At 38.1% G+C, this 24,806-nt stretch overlaps 1 protein-coding gene and 1 pseudogene across 1 annotated transcript; both read right to left on the bottom strand.

Annotated features, from left to right (window-relative positions):
• Positions 1 to 10,931: 10,931 nt before the first annotated feature.
• On the bottom strand, positions 10,932 to 17,262 carry LOC110768556 (uncharacterized; annotated as a pseudogene).
• A 2,699-nt stretch (positions 17,263 to 19,961) lies between these two features.
• LOC110768555 (uncharacterized) lies at positions 19,962 to 21,491 on the bottom strand. The gene has a single exon (XM_021972324.1). It carries the CDS (start codon positions 21,489 to 21,491, stop codon positions 19,962 to 19,964), a length of 1,530 nt encoding a protein of 509 aa, XP_021828016.1.
• Positions 21,492 to 24,806: the final 3,315 nt, after the last annotated feature.

The raw sequence follows: 24,806 nt of genomic DNA, 5'->3' as shown, positions 1-24,806 counted from the left end.
TGCTTGGTCTTGTGAGGAATCATTCTGCAAACTCATGCTGGGTCTTGTGAGGAATCATTCTGCAAACCCATTTGCTTTCAGAAAGACAATTTTTTAGAATTTGATGAGACAGAGCAAAGGGCAAGAAGAAGTTGGAACCCTAATTGAAAACTGCGAGTTAAAAAATGTGTGAAAAAATCATATTTAAACAAATTATCGTAAATATCCACGTCGGTTCTAATATACATAGCGACGTCATATTTGAATAATCAACGTCAGTTTAGATAAACAAGCGCCGTCATAACTACATCGGAAATCCAAAAGTCATTTGGCGCGTATTAAAAAGAGAACGACATCGTTTTCAGAAACCCAAAGTAACCACGTCGGTTTATTAAAATACATAGTCGTTGAATTTCGAAGTATAACGTCAATTTAGATAAACAAGCGCCGTCATAACTACATCGGAAATCCAAAAGTCATTTGGCGCGTACTAAAAAGAGAACAACGTCGTTTTCAAAACCCCAAAGTAACCACGTCGGTTTATTAAAATATATAGTCGTTGAATTTCTAAGTACAATGTCAGTTTAGATAAACAAGCGCCATCATAACCACATCGGAATTCCAAAAGTCGTTCGGCAGTTGTGATAACCACGTCAGTTCTGAATTATTTACCGTCGTTATAACTAAATAATACGGCGGTTTTGTAATAAAAACGTCATTGTATTGAACTTTGGGAAAATATATAAACTTTTCGTCACCGATAAAATATTGCAGTTTCCCTCTCATTTCCCAAAAGCAGCATCATCGTCTGAATCTTTGTCTTCGTCTCCAAATCACCATCTTCATCTTCGTCTTCGTCGGAAGGAAACTTTCTTTGCACGCCAAAGGTTTTTTCTCACTCTCTTCCCTTTTTTTACATTTCATTTGAAAGCCGTCGTTGTCTAGAAACAAGATTCTGTCAAATTGAGGAAATCTTTCACTGGTTTTGATTAAATTCAGAAGTCCATACTCTCACGACGCCAAAAGACGACAGTTCTATCTTGTTTTCGACGATAGAATGGACACACCACGACGGTCGTCTTGTGGGAGAAGAACAGTCGTTTTGTGTTTGATGTTGTAAATTTTAAACCACGTCGGTTCTTAGGATGAGTTACCGACGTAGTGTATACACATTTACGTCATGAAAGATATAAAACCGTCGTCTTATTTCCATATATGGTCTGAGAGACTGTTTAATAGGACGTCGCTGTTTTAGTATTAACGTCGTGGTGTTATATTTACGACGACGGTGTTGTTTTATACCCATCGTCCTAATGCGATATCACGGCTATATTTTAGGACGTTGTTTCTTTATTATTACGTCGTTTCTTATTAATAACCGACGTTGTTTTCCTTGCAGATTAATTAAAAATGGTTTCGAAATCTCAAAACAAGGAAGCTCAAGCTTCAGAGGCCAACTCTGTTTCAAAGGCACAAGGGGATGTAGCCAAATCAGTTTCAAAGGCTCAATTGGAAGAAGAAAAATCAATTCAAAGCAAACCCTCGAAGAGGATGAGATTTTCCTCCACTTCCGAGAAAGACTCGAGCACAGCCACATTTGTTGAGGAGCCTTACATTGGTGTTTTGGCACGCACCAGAGTCCCTCTTGTGGACAAGAAATGGACTCAATTGCCCAAGGACGTGAAGGAGCAGATTTGGGAAGCTGTTCAAATGTCCTATGTTATTGCGGATAGGTACAAGAACATGGTCTTGTCGTCTGCCGCCAAAAAATGGAAGGATTTCAAGTATAACGTAACTAGGCAGTATATCCTTCCATTCGCACATGACAAGGAGAAGTTAAAAGAAACCCCTGCGCTTTATAAGTTCATAGAGAAATCGCAATGGGATGCCTTCGTAGCTTCAAGGTTAACCCCAGATTTTGAGGCTAAGCATACTGAGCAGAAACAGAGGAGGGAGAAATTGGAGTACAACCGTAGGTTGTCTAGAAAAGGGTATGTTGGTTTGGAGGACCATTTGATTGAAACCATGCCCAATATTGAAGAAATCGATCGAGCTGTTCTATGGAAGAAGGCAAGAGAAGATAAAACAGGAAACATCCCTGATCCAAAGGTTGCAGAGAAGGCAAAAATAATCGTAAGTCTCACTAACTCTGTTATAAATTTGAAAAACAGAGTGTTTTATTTTGGTATAGGCGTCGTACGTTTAAATAAGCGACATTATAAAATAAACACCACGACGGGTTCAATTTACCGCCGTTTAAAAATGAATAGGATGTCAGTTTTTAAATACAGACGTGTTAAATTAATACTACGTCAGTAATTTAAGAAAACCGTCGTTGTTTATAATTTACAACGTCAATTTATTTATCTGTTTTACACCCTGCTCAGTTTTCTAACAATCTCTCTTTCTCTCTTTTAGGACGATTTGCAAAAGCAAGTCTCCGAACGCACTCTGACTATCTCCGGGACCAATGATGTGTTGACTCTTGCTTTGGGAACCCCCGAGCATGGTGGGAGAGTCAGAGGAGTTGGTACTGGCGTTTCCCCAACTCAGTTCTTCAATTTGCCGAAACAGCAGAGAGTGAAATTGGGTGACAAATTGAAGGAAAGTGTGAGGGAGGCAGTCAGAGAAGAGACCTTGAGGATTGAGGCGAAGTCAAGGGAAACTATAATGGAAGCAGTAAGAGCAGAGAGGGAGGCTATGTTAGCATATTTCCGTCAACTAGTTCCTAATTTTGATCCCAGCCAGATGCTCAAAACCCCAATTTCTCCAATTCCTCCAATTACTCTACCCCCTTAAGATCAAAGCCCAAAAAATCCAATGTCTGATAAGGCAAGCTGCTCTGGGGCCACTGGTATCAGACCCCTAGCTTTGGAATTAGAAGATCCAAAGCCTGAAGCTGATACTGCTGGAAAACAGGAAGAGGACACGGTAAAATCTCTGCTATTTTCTATTTCTGCCTTTTAAATTTTAAACAGACGTCATGTTTAGTTAAAATTTAAAATAACGAAGGTATATATTTACCCACGTTAGAAAACAATAATACGTCAGTTTCTTCCAAGAAGCGTCGTGTTTAGTTAAATACCACGACGCTTTTACTTGTTTTGCAAATTATTGGACATTAAAAATAACGACTGTGATTTTTGCCATCGTCTAATCCTTTATAAACCGTCGTCTATTTCATGATTTCATTAACTGCATTTTAATTAGACGACCTTTCTATAGTATAGCAACGTTATAAATTCCACACAACGACGGTTATGTATTTACCGACGTGTATAACCTTTCCTCCGTCAGTATTTACTAGAAACCGTCATTTATATTATATACCACGTCTGTTTTTTGGGTTTAGTTAGAGTCGTTTATTTTAGTTCACACACTAACTTATATTTCTTTATTTATTTCTTGTAACAGGATCTCTCAAAGCTAGACATGCCACCTCCTCTGTTAGCCTTATGCCAACATGTCCAGACCAAGTTGTTGCCTACTAAGGAGGCTGTGATAGTTCACATGCCCAAGGAAGTGTTTGGCTTTGAGCATCATACCTTCCTCTTACCTGAAGATATTTTGCAGTTTGGTTCCATGGTTGAGATTGGAACCACAGTGATATCAATATACATGAGGTAATTCTAGAAATCCCATTTTGTTTTACATTTCCCTTTCTTTTAAATTAAAATCTCATTTAATTGACTTTCATATATTTAGGTTCCTATTTGACTATTTAAAAATGGCAAATATGGTAAACCTTGTTGGCCTCGTGGACCCTGGGCTAGTGAGCTCTGAATCTGGATCAATATCAGACCGAATAAAAAAAACTGTCAAACCGCCTGAAAATAGCAGATGAGAATCAATTTTTCTTGGTCCCTTATAATCCAGGGTTAGTACCATTTAAAGTATTTTCCTAAGCTTGTAATATTTTTCTTTGTAGTAGTATTTAACCTATATGAATTATTATGTGCAGGGGTCATTGGGTGATGGTAATTGTGAGATCAGCAACGGAGACTGCCTATTACATGAATTCACTGCCAAAACGCATGGTTGACGACGACATGAAAAATATAGTGAATATGTAAGTTGATTTCTTCTGATCTAAGATTTTTTTTCCTTTAAAGTATTTAAATATACGACGGTTTTTAATAATACCGACGTTATAATGAACATATAACGACGGTAAGTTATTACTGACGTGTTAAATAATTTATTACGCCATTATTTTCTTAAAAATGTCGTGTTAATTTAACTACCACGTCGTTTGGGTTTTATTTAAGAACGTTTTAATTTTTATGTTCAATTTTTTGTTATACGACGTTTTACTCTTACCGACGTTATAATGTTACACAACGACGGTAATTTGTTACCGCCGTTTGAAACAAAATATCACGTCTTTTTTTTTTTTCAAATCTGTCGTTTTGACTGATTTACCACGACGGTTACTATTTGTATTTAAATTTTTTGTTTTGTCATTAATACCCTTTGTTTTCTTGTAACGGGTCAATTAAAATGTTTAACATTCATATAAACAAAAATTCACGTAAATAGCAGGCCATTTGGAAAAATCTACACAGCACTCCTGAACAACCAACAAGTGTAGAGTGTGGCTATTACGTGATGCGATTCATGAGAGATATAATTCATGATCCAGACCTAAATTTCGAGAAGAAGGTAAAACGCAAAATTTTAGATATACTTTCTCTATTTTACTACGTCAGATTTTTGTTTAAAACCGTCGTTTGTATCTTTATAACACGTCCGTTTTTTGGTTTATTTTGCAGTTCGAAAAGATAAAAGATAAAGTTCAGCATAAACAAGAGGATATTGACGAAGTTAGGCATGAGTGGGCAGAATTCGTGAACAACTTATTACCGAAGGATAATTGATGTACATAAATATTTATGAACAATGTTTAGGTTTATTTTAGTTTATTTAAAATGTACATAAATATTTTTGTTGTAATCAAGCGAACAACTATAAAAAAAAAAATTTTTTTTTTTAAAAACTTGTTTAGTTCCCAAAAACCGACGTCTGATTCTAATTTACACGTCTCATATGTGTACACAATGGTCGGCAATTCTTAAAAACGACATGTAATAGTAATAAACACGACGGTTTATAATTAATTCATCTCTCTATAGGTGAATTTTGTACGGATATACTACGTCGGTTAGTATAACCATATCGACGTCTTAATAATATACAAAGGCGGTTATTATTAAACATTTGACGTTGTATAGATAAACAACGTTAGCGATATAACATAAAATGACGTGGTAATACAATAATCCACGTCAGTTATCTAAAAAGACATCGTTTTCTATTCGTTTCGACGTCTAAAAAATAAATGAAGTCATTTTGTGAGGCTTAACGTCGTTGTAAAAGGATACAACGTCGGCTATGTCATTTTTCTTTTAATTTTTAATGACTTTTATATTTTATTTAATTCCATATTAAATTCAAAACTAAATCCAAAAATTAAACTGAAAACTACCAAGCACTCATTGAAATATTGTCTCTATCCTAAAGCTTTAAAAATATAATTTTAGAAATATTTTTTTATTGTATTTAATTACTAATATTAATAATATATTCAAAACAAAATCCGAAAAAATATACTGACAAATTCTATGCACTGATTGAGACAATATCTTGCCCGTTAAGGCCTGAAAAATGTAATTTTAGTTTTCAAAGTTCAAATGATAACAAAATTCAAACAAATTTAGAGACAAAGCACGGTACTCCTTATACTTTACATAACATAACCCTAAAGTTTATGTGATCCATTGGTGCCCATAAATTCAAAATTATGAAATCCATATTTTAGCCTACTATTGTAGAAGGCATTGTTGTAAGGAGTCAATAGCAATTTTCAGTTCATTTTTCTCATATTTGTGTATTTTTTAAAAATTATTGTAAAATTTAGGGTTTAGGGTTTAGGGTTTAGGGATGTTTGAAACGACGCCGGTTTTCTCCCGCTGTTTTGGTCAACTACATAAACCAAGACTAATTGAATTCGGTCTATGAAGTCGGTTATAAAATAGCGACGTGCGTTATGTTTACAACGTCGGTTCTGTGTAGAATCCGCCGTCGTAAGTAGTAATTAGACGTCCATATAAGTATTGACCTTCGTCGTTTAAAAACGCGGTACTTTAAAATTTTTGACCGCGACCTAAAATTTTCAGAATTTCCCTTTAACCCTCAAGTAGTTCATTCTCTCTCTTCAACATAAATTTGTTGGAAAGTTTTCGCTCTCTCTCAAGCAGTTGTCATATTCTCTCAGCTCTCTCTCAATATCCACGTAAGTACAACTCTAGTTTTAACCCTAATTCTCTCAGCTCTCTCTCAAGTTTTTGTTATATTCTCTTAGCTCTCTCTCAAAGCATTAGGTACGTTGATTCTCCAAGCTCTCTCTCAAGCAGTTGTTATATTCTCGCAGCTCTCTCTCAATATCCATGTAAGTACAACCATAGTCCCTTTAACCCTAATCTCTTCTTCTTAAATCCATAAATGTTTTTGTTGGTAGCTATGGGTTCTTAATTGGTAGCTATATTAGGGTTCTTTTATGTTTTGGTGTTTGCATTCTTGTAATAATTACTCTATGTTTGGATTCTTTTATGTTTGTTTGGCCATGGGTTCTTGGAAAAAGAATGGGGATGGGAGACTTAAGCTGTTTTTTTTTAACTACGACGACGATTGACGGATCAAACCGTCGTCCAAATGTTTACTATACGTCGGTTGTTCATTTACTCATGTCGTCTGAGTTTTAAGCCGCAATTGTAGCCTAAAGACGAATGTTTCTCCATTAAACGTCGTCTTTAGGCTACCAGAACCTCGTACAAATTTCTGGGTTTGGGTATCTTAATGACGACGTTGACTATAGATGCCGTCGTCTGAATTTATATTAAACGACGATTATTTTGTTCAAACCATCGTCTTGTCCATGTTTTATATTTAATTTTCATTTTGTTCTCTACTGTTTGAATGAGGTAGTGTTTCATTGCTGGTCTTTCCACTTTAATATATATATATATATATATATATATATATATATATATATATATTTATATGAATTTTATAGAGTGTGAGGTGGATAAGTCATGGATGCATGCGGATAGAAGATCGAAGGGATATGAGTTAGGGGTGGAAGGATTTTTGAATTTTGCGTCAGAAAATCTTGGAAATACAACTGAGATTCGTTGTCCATGTGTTAAATGTGGGAATATTCGATTGTTTGGGGTTGGAATTATAAGGGAACACTTATACTTTAATGGAATTGACCAAAGCTATAAGATTTGGACATGGCACAAAGCTATAAGGGAACACTTATACTTTATGGAAACTTATCTGGTTGTGTCGTTAAAGGATATAAAGCTTGTCCAATATGCGGCGATGATACACCTAGTCACAGGTTGAAAAATGGCCACAAAATTTGTTACATTGGGCATAGAAAGTGGTTACCAATCAATCATCCATATAGGAGGCAACGTGCAGCTTTTAATGGGAAACCTGAATATGGCATGCCTCCCGAGCCATTAACCGGAGAAGAAGTGCTGCATATGGTTGAAGATATTAATTACATATGGGGCTCGAAAAATGGGGGAAGTGTTGGTGAGAATGATGGTGACAGAGTTTGTTGGAAGAAGAAATCAAAATTCTTTGATCTCGAGTATTGGAAATACCTCCCTGTGAGGCATGCCCTAGATGTTATGCACATTGAGAAGAATGTTTGCGATAGTATCATTGGTACATTGCTAGAGATCCCTGGAAAATATAAAGATGGGATTGCTGCTCGGTTAGACTTATTGAACATGGGGGTAAAAATTGATTTGCAACCCGAGTATGGAGAAAAACGTACTCACTTGCCTCCAGGGCCTTGGAATTTGTCAAGAGCAGAGAAGAGAGCGGTTTGCAATTCTTTTTATGGTATGAAGGTTCCTGAAGGTTATTCTTCAAATATAAAAAATCTTGTATCTTTAAAAGATTCAAGACTTCTTGGCCTTAAATCTCATGATTGTCATACCTTGATGCAACAATTGCTCCCTGTGGCAATTCGTTCTGTTTTGGAGAAGCCTGCAAGGTATGTAATAACTCGATTGTGCTTCTTCTTCAATGCTATATGTGCAGAGACGGTAGATGTTTCCAAGCTAGATAAGTTGGAAGAAAATGTAGTAGTTACTTTGTGTTTGCTTGAGAAGTACTTTCCCCCTTCATTCTTTGATATCATGGTTCATCTAGTAGTACATCTTGTCAGACAAGTTCGTCTATGTGGGCCAGTATATTTTAGATGGATGTATCCGTTTGAAAGATATATGAAAGTGCTAAAGGGGTATGTTCAGAATCGTACTCGTCCCGAAGGTTGCATTGCTGAGCGGTATATAGCTGAAGAAGCTGTAGAGTTTTCTACCAAGCATTTATCTGATGTTAGTACAATTGGAGTGCCTTCAAGCCAGAATATGGGAGTTTCAAAGCCATTATCAGGTTGCACAGTGAGCTTAGTTGATATGGACTTGTTGAATCAGGCACATCTATATGTCTTGGAGAATACGGAGGAAGTCCTACCTTATATCGAGTACGTATGAGTTTAATTTTTCATGTGTAGCAATTTTAAATATTATTACTCCTTATGTTTATCTTATATACAAGGGATCGTAATGCGTGATTTTTTCGTGTCAATTGTAGGGAACATATGATCCACATTAAGACCACTTATCCAAAATTTAGAAAGAGAACAAAGTGGCTACAAGATAAGCACAATAGCACTTTCATTCAATGGCTACGCTTTAAGGTATATATGTTATTGAATGACATATTGAACTTATTTTAATTTTCTTTCTTTCTATATATATGTTACATTGAATTAAGATACATATTTAATTTGCAGGTTCAAAGTGAATTTAATGGGGAATACAATAATGGCGTATCAGAAAATTTGAGGTGGTCAGCAGCTGGTCCAAGCATGGCAGTGCCATCATATAGGAGCTATCTTATTAATGGTGTCAAATTTAACACCAAGGCACAAGATGATGTGCGAACTGTCCAAAATAGTGGAGTTTATTTACTTGCACATACTATGCAAGTTGCTAGTGCCAAGGATAAAAACCCTATTGTCTCCAATATGGGTTTTTATGGGGTTATTCAAGAAATTTGGGATTTTGACTACCAAAAATTTAGAATCCCAGTCTTGAGGTGTGATTGGATAGATAACACTTCGGGCCTTGTAGTCGACGAACTTGGATTTACCCTTGTAGATCTGAGTAAAATTGGACACAGGAATGACCAATTTGTTATGGCTTCTCAAGTCAAACAAGTATTTTATGTTGACGACCCAATGCATCGTGGTTGGTCGGTAGTGTTATCAATGCCTAATACAGAATATAATGATGTTATTGGTGATGATGTGCTAGGTGATATTAGAATTGAGTGTGAGCCATTTATTAGAGGGATACCAAATGTTGACACATTTGATGACCTAGTGGGTGAGTTTGGGAGTGAGAATATTAGACATGGGTGTGAAGATATATGGATTGATTGATTGTTGTAATATATGACATTAGTTATGCAGTTAATTGTATGACATTAATTCATAGCTCTATATATCATTTTAATTCCGATCACATTTTCATTCTGTAGGCTTTGGGCACGACAAATCAAAAATTAAAAATAATGGGTTAAAGCTGAAAATACGACGGTCAAGTTACAAAAATCGCAAAAGGAGACGTCTACAAAACAACCAACATCGAGTTTTCACAACCGACGTGGAATGACAACGCAAAAATGAAATAAAAACCGCCATTTGTAAAAGAAAACACGTCAGTTAATTAAAATTAATTTCAAAACGTTTAATAAATATTTAAAACAACGACGGTAAATAAAATAATCAACGACGAACAATAATGTATAACACGATGGCAGAGCTCAAACCGACGAATTTACGGATATAATCAATTGATGATTAACGTCGTGAAAACATTGTTGCACGTCAGTTATAATTAAACAATTGACGTCTCGGAGAATACACACGTCAAAAAAGGTTATAAAAGAGACTTAACAAAGACTAGCCACGTCATGGAATAAATAAATAACCGACGTAGTAAGGATATAACAACGTCGAATAATTGAGTTCTTGGGACATAGTAAAGTATAACCACGACCTTTATTTTACAATAACCGACGTCAAATCCATAACTCAAGGCGTTTCGTTACTTATTAACGACGGTTAGGCTAAAAGCAATGACGTCTCAGATATTACACACGTCTAAGTGGCTCACAAAAGAGACTTTTAAAATGCCAACCACGTCAAAGTCTACAATCACCGACGTTGTAAAATACTAACAACGTCCTAAAATGTGACTCCTAAGCCATTGTAAATGGATTAAACATGACAGGTATTTTAATTAACCGACATGTAATATTATATCCACGTCGTTTTTTTCTGTGTTCAAGCTGTCAAAATAATTTTCAACGTCTGTTGTGACCTAAAGGGTCGTGGTTATTTTTTTTTTACGTCAGTCCAAGTAAATATATGCCATGTTAAATATTTAAAACGTCACTGTTTTTGACAAAAGTGACGTCTAATTTACCATGTTATATGTTTTAGACATTAGTTTTTTTATTTAGTGAACGTAGTATTTATTAACCACGACGGTTTCTACGTTTTACACGTCGGTTGTGTTTTAATTAGAGACGTTGATAAAAATATTTACGTCGAATTTGTAGTTGTTTTTGACATTTAACATTATTTAAACGTCTGTGTTTTACTAAAACCGTCGTCTAAGATAGTCGAAAGTTGTCTTTTTATGCTTTATGTATGAAATAGACATCGGTTTTAGTTTTTTTTTTATGACGTGTAATATATTAACCACGTCGGTTATTTGCCGTCGTTATTTCATGTGTTAAAAGACGGCGGTCGATTTCACGTTGGTTGTAAAACATGATACACGACGGTGGATTCCCGTCGTCTATTTCGTTTTTTGTAGTAGTGTCAAGCGATGTCCATTCACTTTAAATATGTTTCCCGTCTTGTCATTTTGAATCTCAACTGCACCATGAGGGAAAACATTAGTAACAACAAAAGGACCGTACCATCTAGAGCGTAACTTACCTGGGAATAGCCGGAGACGTGAATTGAAGAGCAAGACTTTCTGCCCTATTTCAAAGGTCTTCCTTTGAATGGCTTTGTCATGAAATGCCTTAGTCCTTTCCTTATAAATCCGTGCACTCTCATAGGCATCATTCCTCATCTCATCCAATTCATTCAATTGGAGTCGCCTTGCATCTCCAGCCTCTTTCATATAGAAATTGAATTTTTTGATTGCCCAAAATGCTCTATGTTCAAGTTCAACCGGAAGGTGACATGCTTTACCATAAACCAAACGAAAAGGAGACATACCAATGGGGGTTTTGTAGGCTGTCCTATATGCCCATAATGCATCATTAAGTCTCAAACTCCAATCCTTCCTTATAGGGCTCACGGTTTTCTCCAAGATTTGCTTGATTTCTCGATTACTAATCTCCACTTGTCCACTTGTTTGGGGATGATAAGGTGTTGAGACCCTATGTGTAATTCCATACCGCTTTAAAAGTGCCTCAAATGACCTATTACAAAAGTGACTGCCTCCATCGCTGATAATGGCTCTTGGTGTTCCAAACCTAGAAAAGATGTTGTCCTTCACAAAGCTCAAAACAACTTTTGAATCATTAGTCCGAGTAGGAATTGCTTCCACCCATTTAGAGACATAGTCAACAGCAAGGAGAATGTAAATAAAGCCATAAGAGGAAGGGAATGGCCCCATAAAATCAATGCCCTACACATCAAAAATTTCAACAATAAGGATAGGCGTTAAAGGCATTTGATACCTAGAGCTAATGTTACCAGTTCTTTGACATCTATCACATGTGGAACAATAAGTATATGCATCTTTGAACAAGCTAGGCCAATAAAAACCACATTGCAATACTTTAAGGGCTGTTTTCTTAGTACCAAAATGTCCACCACATGCAGATTAATGACAAAAGGTAAGTATAGAATTAAATTCAAATTCGGACACGCACCTTCTAACAATCTGATCTGGACAATATTTCCATAAGTATGGATAATCCCAAACATAATACTTACTTGTTTTCACAAGCTTATCCTTTTGAGCTCGAGTGAGATCCTCCAGAATCAGTTTTGAAGCTTTGTAATTGATAATGTCAGCGTACCAAGAGTCCTTGGCTTCGAGGGTGAAGAGTTGCTCATCGGGGAAACTTTCACGTAGAGGAAGTATGTCCTCTTCTTCATTGGATCCGTGCACCAGCCTACTCAAATGGTCAGCCACCACGTTTTCACTCCCTTTCTTGTCTCTAATCACCAAATCGAATTCTTGAAGCAAGAGAGTCCACCTAATCAGTCGCGGCTTGGCTTCCTTCTTATGGAGGAGGTACCTAAGTGTTGCATGATCAAAGAATACAATTACTTTAGTGCCAATAAGATATAATCTAAATTTCTCTAAAGCAAAAATAACAGCAAGCAACTCCTTTTCCGTAGTTGAATAATTCAATTGAGCATCATTCAAAGTCCGGGAGGCATAATAGATGGCATGTGGTACATTGTGCAATCTTTGTCCAAGCACGGCCCCCACATCATAATCCGAGGCGTCACACATCAACTCAAAGGGAAAATTCCAATCTGGAGGCTGCATGATAGGGGCAGATATCAAAAGCTCCTTAAGCTTGTTAAATGCAGCCAAGCACTCTTCATTAAACTCGAATTCCACATCTTTTCCAAGCAACCGACATAGGGGCCTTGATATCATTGAAAAGTCCTTGATGAAACGCCTATAGAACCCTGCATGTCCTAGTAATGACCTAATCTCCTTCACGGTTTTGGGGGGCTGCAAGCTTCTCACAATGTCAATTTTTGCCTTGTCCACTTCAATTCCCCTACAAGAGATAATGTGACCTAATACAATACCCTGTTGTTGTTGAGCCTATTCCTAACAACTAAAATGAGTTATTAAAAATAGCAACTTCAATTCTCGCAAGTGCACGAACCACTTATAGTATAGCCTATGTAAATACGAGGTCGATCCCACGGAGAATGGTAACTTGGTTGCAAGTTAAACTACTTAGAATGATGGAAAAACAGAAAACAAAGAAACTAACAAACTAACAAATGGTAAGGTCTAGGACAGAACCCTAGCACCACACACGCACTCGAAATGGGGGGTTTTGTTGAAATGGAAACAAGAGAATGAAATGGAGTTGCTAGAAAGTAAACAATGGCAGCAATGAACAAGTTGTGAAACAATGATTGAAAGGTGTTAGAGCCTTGGAATCCACCACTAGTTTTCCTATCCAAGTTATGAATGCATAGAAATTGACTCAAGCTTCATTAACAATAGATTATCGCATACAAGCCTATGGTATCTAGGTGCAAGATGCATGATTCTCCTAAGGCATGTAATTGTGCATGGTATCTACACAACACGTGATCTCTAATATGCAACCTAAGCATGGTATCTACTTAGAATAAAGCATACAAGAGTCATTAAGTTCCCTGAGAATATGATAATCACACAAGTCCTAGAACATGGTATCTGTCCTAGTCAACCTATGGTTATTAACCCCTTGAATGATTCTTAGGCCATTCATGTGTTGCTTGTGAAAGGAGAGTAGAATTGGTGAATCTAAACCCCTTCCCAACCTGTGCTAGATGCATAAAATCCTAGTTAGCTACTCCAAGAAAACATACATCAAGCACATAATAAACTGGAGATTAACAACTTGGCAATGAAAGCAAGGAAATCAATTAACTATGAAACCATTCATAACATTGAATATTCATGACTAGGGCTTCATCCTAAGCCCTAACAAAATGGATTAGTTAAACATAATTATGAATACAAAAAATAAGAAATACATAGATAGAATAAAGAGAAGAGAAGAACTAGCTGGTGGCAACAAGGTAGTTTCCAGGACAGCTCCCAGCTCTTCCTCCTTTGCTACTAGCTCTCTTCTCTCTTTGTGGTGAATCTCAGGATATGATTGATGTTGTCTGAATTGGAAGAGAGGGATTGTGATATTTATATGGAGAAGGAAAGGGGAATTCTGAATTGAATATGACTAATGCATACAACACTTGTATTTAGAAAATCAGAATTGGTTGTTGCACCAATAAATCCCACCAGCAGCCATAGGTCATCTTCATGTCAGCATGATGTGTATTTTCATGAGCTCACGAATTGGGCTTGGCTGAATAAAAAGATGACTTTAAGATGTCCATTTTGAAGTTCAGAATGTGTCTGATCCAACCACACAAGAATTGGCCCAATCCAAGCTCAGATGAAGAAGATAAGTCTGAAATGAACTTCTAACTCAGTCTCCAGTTTTTGCACGTTTTGCACCATTTTGCTTCAAAAGTGATCTCTTGCTGCCTTAACCTACAGAACACACAAACATAGATAAGTGTCTCAAAATAAAGAGAAACTAAACAAAATTACTAAGTAATGAAGGCATGCAAATGTGTGAAATTATGAACTTATCAGCTGTACCATGAAGTGGCACTTCTCCCAGTTGAGCACTAAATTGCATTCCTGACACCTTTTTAACACTAAAGAGAGGTTGTGAAGACAAATATCAAATGAATCACCAAAAACAGAAAAATCATCCATAAATACCTCGATTATCTCCTCCACCATATCAGAAAAAATTGACATCATGCAACGTTGAAATGTGGCAGGTGCGTTACATAAACCAAAAGGCATACGCCTATAAGCAAATGTACCAAATGGACAGGTGAAGGTGGTCTTTTCTTGATCTTCCGGAGCAATGGCAATTTGATTGTATCCAGAGTATCCATCCAAGAAGCAATAATGATTATGACTTGCAAGACGCTCAAGCATTTGATCAATAAATGGTAATGGAAAGTGATCCTTACGTGTCGTGGTATTAAGCTTTCTATAATCTATGCATACTCTCCAACCCGTTTGAATTCTTTGAGGCACCAACTCATTGTCTTCATTCTTCACAACAGTAATTCCGGATTTCTTGGGAACAACTTGGACGGGACTCACCCACTTGCTATCCGAAATGGGGTATATAATTGCCACGTCCAAAAGCTTCAAAACTTCCTGCTTAACAACTTCTTTCATCACCGGATTCAGCCTCCTTTGGGCTTCCCTTGTAGATTTAGATTCTCCTTCCAAAAGAATCCTATGCATGCACTTTGTAGGGCTTATTCCTTTGATGTCTGCAATGGTCCAACCTAGGGCTGTCTTGTGCTCCCTTAGAACTCGAATTAGTTTGTCTTCTTCGGATGCACTCAAATTAGAAGCAATGATCACAGGTAGCGTCTTTTCGTCACCTAAATATGCATATTTCAAGTTCTCCGGAAGTGGTTTTAGCTCAACTTGTGGTGCCTTCACAATAGAGGGAACAAGCTTATGATAACGGAAGAGGCTCAAAAATAGAGTTAGACTTACCTCTTTGGGGAGGCAAGGCCTCAAGCATATTCACGGCTTCAAGTACAGCTGTGTTCCCCTCTTTGTTCACAGTTTTGGGGCTTTGGATGAGTGCCCTCTCCAATGGCGTCTCTCCTTGTGATGCATTAAACGTTTCTTGTACCATCTGCTCAAGTACATCTATGGAAAAACAAGCATGATCATCATTGGGATATTTTAAAGCATCAAATACCTTAAACTCTACGGTTTCCTCATCGAATGCCATTGTGAGAGTGCCTTCATACACATCGATTTTTGTCCTTGCTGTTCTCATGAATGGACGTCCTAGAATCAATGGAAGGTCTTTTCCAGGAATAGGAACTTCCTCCATCTCGAGCACTAGAAAGTCGGCTGGAAAAATTAGCTCATTCACCTTGACCAAAACATCTTCCAACACCCCCTTAGGATACTTGATTGATCGATCAGCCAATTGTATGCTCACGGAAGTCTTCTTAAGCTCACCTAAATTTAAAGATTCAAAAATAGAAAAAGGCATCAAATTAATTGAAGCACCTGAGTCTAATAAAGCATGTTCAAACCTTTGATTTCCAATGAGACAAGGTATAGTAAAACTCCCTGGATCCTTTAGTTTAGGAGGCAATTTACGCAATAGCACGGCTGAAACTTCTTCACTTAAGGCCACGGTTTCATGCTCCTTGAACTTCCTTTTATTTGTACAAAGATCATTGAGGAATTTTGCATAGCTTGGAATTTGTTGGATCGCATCGAGCAAGGGAATGTTCACTTGCACTTTTCGGAAAGTCTCTAGGATATCCTTTGAAACTTGCTCCTTCTTTGAATTCAAAAACCTATGAGGAAAAGGAACCTTTGAAGTAATTGAATGATTCACAAGAGAACTTACCTTAGAGTTGTCACGTGGAACCGTAAGCTTGGGAGAGGGGGCAGCCACTGTTTTGGTTGAATTTCTCTCCTCATTGTCATCATTTTCCACCTTTTTTCCACTTCGAAGAGTAATTGCCTTTGCGGTTTCATGGCCTCCATTAGGATTTGGAATTACTTGGCTTGGAAACTTTCCTGGCTCTCTTTGACTCAAGGAGGCTGCAATTTGTCCAACTTGGTTTTCAAGGCTCTTGATTGCTGTAGACATTTGTGTATGTGTTCGCCTTGTTTCCTGCATAAAACCTTGAGTGCTTAATGCCAAAGAATTAATTAACTCTTCTAAAGACTTACCTTGCCTAGGAGGTGGTGGTGGTGCATTTTGCTGAGGAACAAACTGATTTTGTTGAACCGGGGTTGTTTGCACGTTTTGGTTGTTCTTCCATCCAAAGTTAGGGTGTTGCCGCCATCCCGGATTATAGGTGTTAGAAAATGTATTGTTTCTTGGCTTTTGTTGCTGCATGTAGTGTGCTTGAGCCATCTCTTCTCCATCACCATACAAACTTGGACAAGACTCTGTAGGATGTCCGGGATTAGCACACACAGCACGCACTTGTGCTTGAGGGATTAACTGCTTAACAAGGTTAGTCAAATTAGCTATTTGAGGACCAATATCACTAGCACTTACCTCATAAACACCTGCTTTCTTTGGGGGAGCTCTCCGATAATTAAATTGTTGAGAGTTTGCTGCAATGTTCTCGAACATCTCCTTAGCTTCAATAGCACTCTTGTTCATCAAGCCTCCTCCACTAGTAGCATCAACCATCATCCTCTCCGAATCGAGTAATCCCTCATAAAAGTATTGCATAAGTAGCCAATCTTCAATTTGGTGATGAGGGCATGAAGCTAGGAGTCTCTGAAACCGATCCCAATACTCATGAAATGATTCTCCATCTAGTTGCTGCACTCCCATGATCTCCTTCCTAATATGGTTTGTCTTTTGAGCTGGAAAAGAACTTTGCAAGGAACTTGGAAGCCAATGTTGTCCATGTAGTGATAGATGCACTAGGTAAAGAATAGAGCCACTCCTTGGCTTGTTCCTTGAGTGAGAATGGAAACAAACGCAATCTGATTGCCTCATCACTAATCCCTCCATTGTGCATAGTCGCACACACGGCAAAGAAATCCTTGATATGTATGTGAGGATCATCCCCAGGCTTGCCATAGAATTGCGGCAAAAGGTGAATGGTGCCACTCTTGATCTCAAAGGTGGTTGTAGTGGCTGGATACGCAATGCACGACGGCTGGTCCAATGCTTTAGGAACCGTGAAATCCTTCAAAGGTCGGGTGAGGTTGTTGAGTGCCAACTTGTCTCCCATGTTGATTGGAAGTGTAGCTTGCGTATTTGTATCTCGACGGAGATAACGAAGTGTGTTCTCTAGTTCAGGGTCGTATGGTATAAGCTTGTAACCTTGTGAACGACGACCAAGCATATACCTGAAATTGAAAACAAAACTTAATTAGATAAACAATCCCCGGCAACGGCGCCAAAAACTTGTTGGTAATTTTTAACAACAATATTAAAACCTTGCAAGTGCACAAATCAAATGATAGTATAGTAAGCAAGCAAGGGTCATTCCCACAGAGATTGTAATCTAAAGAGATGTTTATCAATGTCACACGAAGAAGAATAGGACACAATTAAACACGAATACAAGATAACGATTGAAATCACAAGGACTTCCACACACACGCCAACACCAAGGGGGTTTTGATTTGATTTTGTAAATAAAAGAAAACAAAACAGAATTTAAATTAGAGTTTAAGAGAAATTAGTTTAAAATCAATCAAGAACAATAGCTAGGACTCGCTATCCACCTCCAAACAATCAATCAATCCATAAACAATAGATAATCAATTTCTAGCAAGCATATGATGACGACACTCACAACAAGATCATGGCATTTGACTCGAGTTGTATGATTCTCTCTTAAGTGTATGTAAAGTGTATGGCATTTACATCAATACGTGTATTCTTAATTGAAATTCAGTATGGCATTTACTCAAATTAACAATCAAGAATCCATTAAGATCAAAGAGAATATGAGTGTCACGAAAACCATAAAACATGGCATTTGTTATTAGGAATTCAAGAATCGATTTCTCATAACTAGTTCTTAACCCAATTATTCGTTGCAAACAAGAACACATTCAATATGGCAATTGACCTATGTTCTACAACAATTTGATTCCGATACATGCTTCAAAGTTAGCTACTCAAAGAAACAAAATATCAGAATTCACATAACAAAGAGAAACCGAAATCATCACGCTTGTAGAAATTGAAAAATCCATTCAAACTTGTTTATAGAATTGAAATCATGTTTAGGGCTTCAAGATTAAGCCCTAACTAACAAGAAATTAGTTACTCATGTTCTTGGATGAACTCAAAAATAAATACATAAGAACTGAAAATTAAAAGAAGGAAGGAAAAGAAAGAACTCGCTGGCAGCTTTCTCTTCTTGCGCGGTTGATCTCCTTAGGACGTGAATGCTTTGTATGGGGCCTTGGCTGGCCTTTTATATGACTTACATCAAAGTCATAAACCCTAAAATTGACTGAAAAGTCGTCCAAGAAGTCCTGGTAAACAAGGAATCCAAATAGGAAAGTAAAGATCACAATTCCTAACTCCACAGGGAAATACAGCTCAGCCCAATTGTCACACGATTTGGGGATCTTCGGCCTTCTAGAAAAATCAGTAAAAATATATTTTAGAAAGATAAATGTCTTATCTTTCCAACCATATATAGCACCTAACTTGGAAAATTCGGGAAGGCTTCCGTTTCTTCATATTCACGTAACATGTACAAAACTGTCCTGTCTGCACGTGGGCTAACTTTACTTGTAATACTGTACCAATTGGCTTGGTAGAAAATTCTAGAAAAATCACAGATTGAACTTCAAGGTGTTAGCTTTCATCTCCAATTGGCCTTGAACTAAAATTCCTCCGAAAAGTTGATTTTCCCTTAAAAACCTTCTAAGAGCGCAGAAACTCTGAAAATCAGAAAAGTGAAGTAATAAGCCCTTTTTAAATCTAATTCTTCTACAAAACCTAAGTAAAAAGAGTACATAAATGAGTATATTTATGGACTTATCAATTCTAACCTAGAATCTAATTAATATTACAAGGGTTTTGTTGGTTTAAGAGAAGAGCCAAAATACAATAAAGGTTCAAATAAAAATCTTACACAATATAATGACAATCTGAAGGCAATAAAATTACAATATGATAGCGATACTGTCACAATAAATAGGGAACACAGCATGCTGTATAGCAATGCAACCCAAATTTTGCAAATTTAACACAATTCACATTCAACAAACACGAAACCCACCACAAATAAAATTAAAGTTCACATCACCTAATAAAGCAACATAAATCATATTGTCTAAGATACATTGCGCAATGGAATATTGTTTTTACAGGTGATTTTATTGTGGCCTATGGAACCGCACCTTGAGCATTTTCTTGTAATGGTGCCCTCTCCTTGCAAGGGAATTCTTAGCTTTTTCCGTCTGCCTAGCATGACCTTTGCCATGGGAGGCAACACAACTCGACTTCGAACATGTTCAGGAATAACCCACATTGCGTGAGGCTGTACTGGGTAGATGCTATCCGAATAAGTATCCAACTAGGTATTCTGAGTATAATACCGAGAAGCCTTCGAGTATACATTTAGTTTCAAGAAGCGGCAAACTGTTGTTCGTCAAATCCACGAGGCCGTCCATATCACCATCCAAAACATTAAACTGTACGTTATTTAGTTTAACAACATTCATCCTTGCAGCATCCTCCAACCTATTCCTCAACTTCTTCTCGCCAAAATTGGGGCACAATGTTGTTGTGCAATTCATAGCCAACTCACGACGTTCGGTGAACCATTTCACAAGGAGATTAATAATTTCCCCTATCAAAGGAACCGCTGGCAACATCCTTGCAAACCTAAGGACTGAGTTTACTGACTCCGCAATATTTGTTGTCATTACATTGTAGCGCTGACCATCCATATGAGCTCTAGACCACTTATGTAACCCTGCCTGTTCAAGATATTGAGCAACATATTCCTTTCTCTTGATCTTCCGAAAATGACAATCAAACTCAGCAATCGAATAAGATTTCGCAGCCTGCTCAAAGTGCATAAGTATTTGATCATGCTTTTTCAACTTGCAAGTGCGTTTCATGTTCCCCTTCATATGATAAAAGCATATGCCATGTTGCGCTGTTGGAAAAACTTTGTTCCACACATTCTCTATGCTAACATTGAGATCAGAAATGATAACAAGATTGGGACACTCACCAATGGCTTCATGAAGTTTAGTGAAAAACCAATGCCATGATGCATCCGTCTCCAAATCCTCGATCCCAAAAGCAAGAGGATATATATTTCGATTGCCATCAAATGCATTTGCTACAAACATAACACCCTTGTACTTGGATTTTAAATGAGTGGCATCCACGGCTATCACTGGGCGCATGGAAGAACAAAACCCTCTAATACATGTGCCAACTGCCATAAATAAATACACAAAGTGATTGTTCTCATCAGTTTGGATGTGTGTCTTTGTGTTGGGATTCATACGCTCCAATTCATAGCAATAGGCTGGAAGGATATAATAAGCCTCCTCGGCTGATCCTCTAATGGACAATAGAGCTAACTCCCTTGCTTTCCAAGCTTTCAAATAATGGATGGTGAAACCAAAGTTGTGTTTCACATCTCTCATTATGTCACTTGATGTGTATATTGTCCGAGAATCCTTCAACTTCCTTTTAAATGAAGTGGCTACAAGCGCTGCGGTTGCTTGACGATGGTCGTCATGTACGAACCTCAAATCACATTCATGGACAGATGTACACCTCACAATCATGAAGTTGTATTCTCCAATTCTCGATGCTCGGACCCGCCATGGGCATGGACGTTGACAAAAAACCACAAGCAACCTCTTAGTGCAAGAGAATTGCACCTTAAATTCAAAGTGGCCTCTCAATGCCGTCAACTGTAACTCGGTCAACAGTGCTCCCTTACTAGAGAAAATTTTCCCAGCTGTAATTTTCGGATTCCAATCACTTCGGGAATACCCTGTGTCCAAATATGCTTCTCCATCATTTACACCGGCCACATTGTACCGGTTCTGTTCACCCATTTGACCCAAATAATGTTCACGAGTGGGTTTAGATTCTCCTCCTAAATGCAATATTGGCAATTGGGCAGATGTGTTCAAGGGGCCCAAAATAGGAGGGGCAGAGTACACTGACACTTCATTTCTTTAAGTACCATTATCACCACCATGCATCTCCTCCACCTCGCTAAAATCAATCATGTCCATAAAATCTGTCCCAACATCACCTCCCACATTAGCGACATTTGTATTATTGTTGGCTGTGCAAATCTCACGCCCTGGTGCTCCCGGCCGAGGGGATGTGCATTAACACGTGGCTTCCTTCTTTTGGATGCGGTGCGGTTTGTGCGCGGGCGTGCCAGCACGGTCTACCGTGCGTCGAGATGTGTGATTTAGATAAAATGATTAAGTGGTGCGCCTGTTCGAGTTCGACTCCTAATCAAACGATTGTGGCCGAAAGAGGAACTGATCTCGGCCGTCAGGTTCACGGCCTGAGCTACAAGGCCGTTTAATGGTGGTGTTGATGGTGGGTTTTGGGTGGTACTCCGGCGTGTTGCTCAGGGAGCGATGGTCATATGATATATGGGGTGAATGAGAGAGTAACAGAGATGGTGCTCCGACGCCTTGAAAATCAAGGGTCGTATGATATATTGATGAATGGATTTTCCTTACAATCTAACACTACTCCTAGGAAAGCAAGTAAAGGTATTGAAAGTGCATTACAGGAAAATATAATTTGCTCCGTTGGAGGCTTTTGGTTTGGTGTTTGAACCCTTTGAATGTAGCTTGAGCTTGGTATTTATAGGAAGAGCTCTGGAGGAGTAATTGAGGCTGAAAATGTGCATGGTGGAGCCTGATCAGAGCAAGTGGGTAGTCCAATCGACATTTGGGATCGTGAAGCATGGTGGTGTGACCCCATAAATCCTGGTAAATCTCGGCCGCCGCCCTGATCGTGGGTTTTGCGCTTCTGGCCGTGGAGACGCATTTATTGCTCTGATAGCTGGTGACCTAATCTCTCAAGCTGTAAGAATTCTTGTGAGAATGTTTGCGTCTAATCACTCTGATTCCCATCACCAAACCCTGACTTCAGTCACTTCCCATCTTCCCTCGTGCATTAAATGCTTTTTCTTGTCCAATGGGTTTGCTGCAATAAACAGAGGCATTACTTCATTAAATGAAGCGTGGGACCCTGCTGCCACGTGGCAATTTGACTCTAATTCCTTTGGCCGTGTCTCCTTCGTCTTTCGATCTCAAATATTACATTGTTCACAAATACACAAAGACTAAGGACCAATCACACTCAGTGGCTGACCTACAGAGGAGCGAGGAGGTGCTGCTGTACCTCCCCTCGCCAAAAAAAGCTCTGGAGCCGCCGGAAGTTGCCCCTTTGGTCTGTCTTGAAGTTGCCCACCAAGTGTTTGATTAAATGACTGATCAACCTGTTCTTTTCTGTTCTTTGCTGCGCTGCTGTGCGCAGCGCGCATCTGTTTTATTTTTTTTTCAAAATCTTGGGCAAAACGTGGTCGTTTTGGGCTAGGGAAAAAAAAAAAGATGAAGAAGAAGAACAAGGGCTGTGGTTTTCTATGTAACTGTGGGTGGGCATGTTTTCCCTGTGGCCCACTGGGCCTGTGTAGTTCATCAACGTGGTCAACTCCATGTCACTCTGCCACCATATGCCATCGGCAGTCCCCACAAACCACAATTCATTAATTTGTTCCCTCTCTCTATCCATCTATATTTGTTAATAACTTGAAATTTAAAATTTCAATTGGCTCCCATATAAATTAACCGAGAGATGTTTGGAGTGGTGAAGTGCATCCATATGAACTCAAGAAGATTATGTAGAATTTGGACCCCATGGAGAATTGACATGGGAAATTGAATATTAATTTTTCCAGTACATATATCATTGAATATTAATTTTGAATGAAGAAGAATATTCATTGTGAGTCATTACGAAGGAAAATCTTCTTTAGCTTTATTTGAGTGAACTATACTTTTTAATACGTGACTATATACACTGGCCAAAACATTGCACCTCCTCTAAAAAATTCCTGGGTCCGCCAGTGTGTGTAGTTCGTCAACCTGGTCAACTCCATGTCACTCTGCCATCGGCAGTCCCTACAAACCACAATTCATTAATTTGTTCCCTCTCTCTATCCATCTATATTTGTTAATAGCTTGAAATTTAAAATTTCAATTGCCTCCCATATGAATTAACCGAGAGATGTTTGGAGTGGTGGAGTGCATCCATATGAACTCAAGAAGATTATGTAGAATTTGGACCCCATGGAGAATTGACATGGGAAATTGAATATTAATTTTTCCAGTACATATATAATTGAATATTAATTTTGAATGAAGAAGAATATTCATTATGAGTCATGACGAAGGAAAATCTTGTTTAGCTTTATTTGAGTGAACTATACTTTTTAATACGTGACTATATATACTGGCCAAAACATTGCACCTCCTCTAAAAAATTCCTGGGTCCGCCAGTGATCACACTCAATAAAAAAATAAGGGACCAATCATAGGTGTAGGAAGGTCCGCCAGTGACTTCAGAAGGAGAAAAACTTCCATGTCACACTGTCAGTAAACCACGTACATATCCCAAGCCAAAAAAATGTTCCAATTTCTTTAATATTTAAAATTGGAAGTAAACCAAGTTGCCAACTGTCAACATTTTATTGGCTTGGGATACTTACGTGGTTTATTGACAGTGGCATCCCTGTGACAAGGAAGTTTTTCTCAAAAGAGAGAGAAGAGAAAATGGGTGCATAACATTTTTTTTAATGTTTTAAATTGGAAGTAAAATTAGTTGCTAGCTATCGACATTTTATTGGCTTGGGACATTTACGTGGTTTGCTGACAGTGGCATCCCTGTGATAGGGAAGTTTTTCTCAGGAGAAGGGGCTCGTGACCCCCGTGGTCCTTACGTGATAGTGACCCCCGTGGTCCTTACGTGATCGTGACCCCCGTGGTGCTTACATGATCGTGACCTTCGTGGTCCTTACGTGATCGTGACCCCCGTGGTACCTACGTGCCCGTGAACCTCGTGGTGCCAGCCAACAAGTTAAGCATCCCAGTAATTGCGTTCACATAAAACTAAAACGATAACAATAAAGCAACTATTGATAAAATCAATAAGGAGGAGGAAAGGAAACGCAGCATACCAAAGGGAATTTAAGATGAAAGAAATATAGAAGAAAACGTGGAACAGAAGCAGCAAAACGGAGGATCAAAAAGGAATAAAGAAGAAAAATGCACATGCTGTAGGAATAAAAAAGAAGAAAAAAATAAAATATAAAGATTAATGGACCATTCTCAAATATTATA

This window comes from Prunus avium, chromosome 6 (assembly GCF_965620075.1).
Source record: "Prunus avium chromosome 6, drPruAviu1.hap1.1, whole genome shotgun sequence".
In the NCBI taxonomy this organism is placed as follows: domain Eukaryota; kingdom Viridiplantae; phylum Streptophyta; class Magnoliopsida; order Rosales; family Rosaceae; genus Prunus; species Prunus avium.
This window is presented reverse-complemented; position numbering and strand designations above follow the sequence as displayed.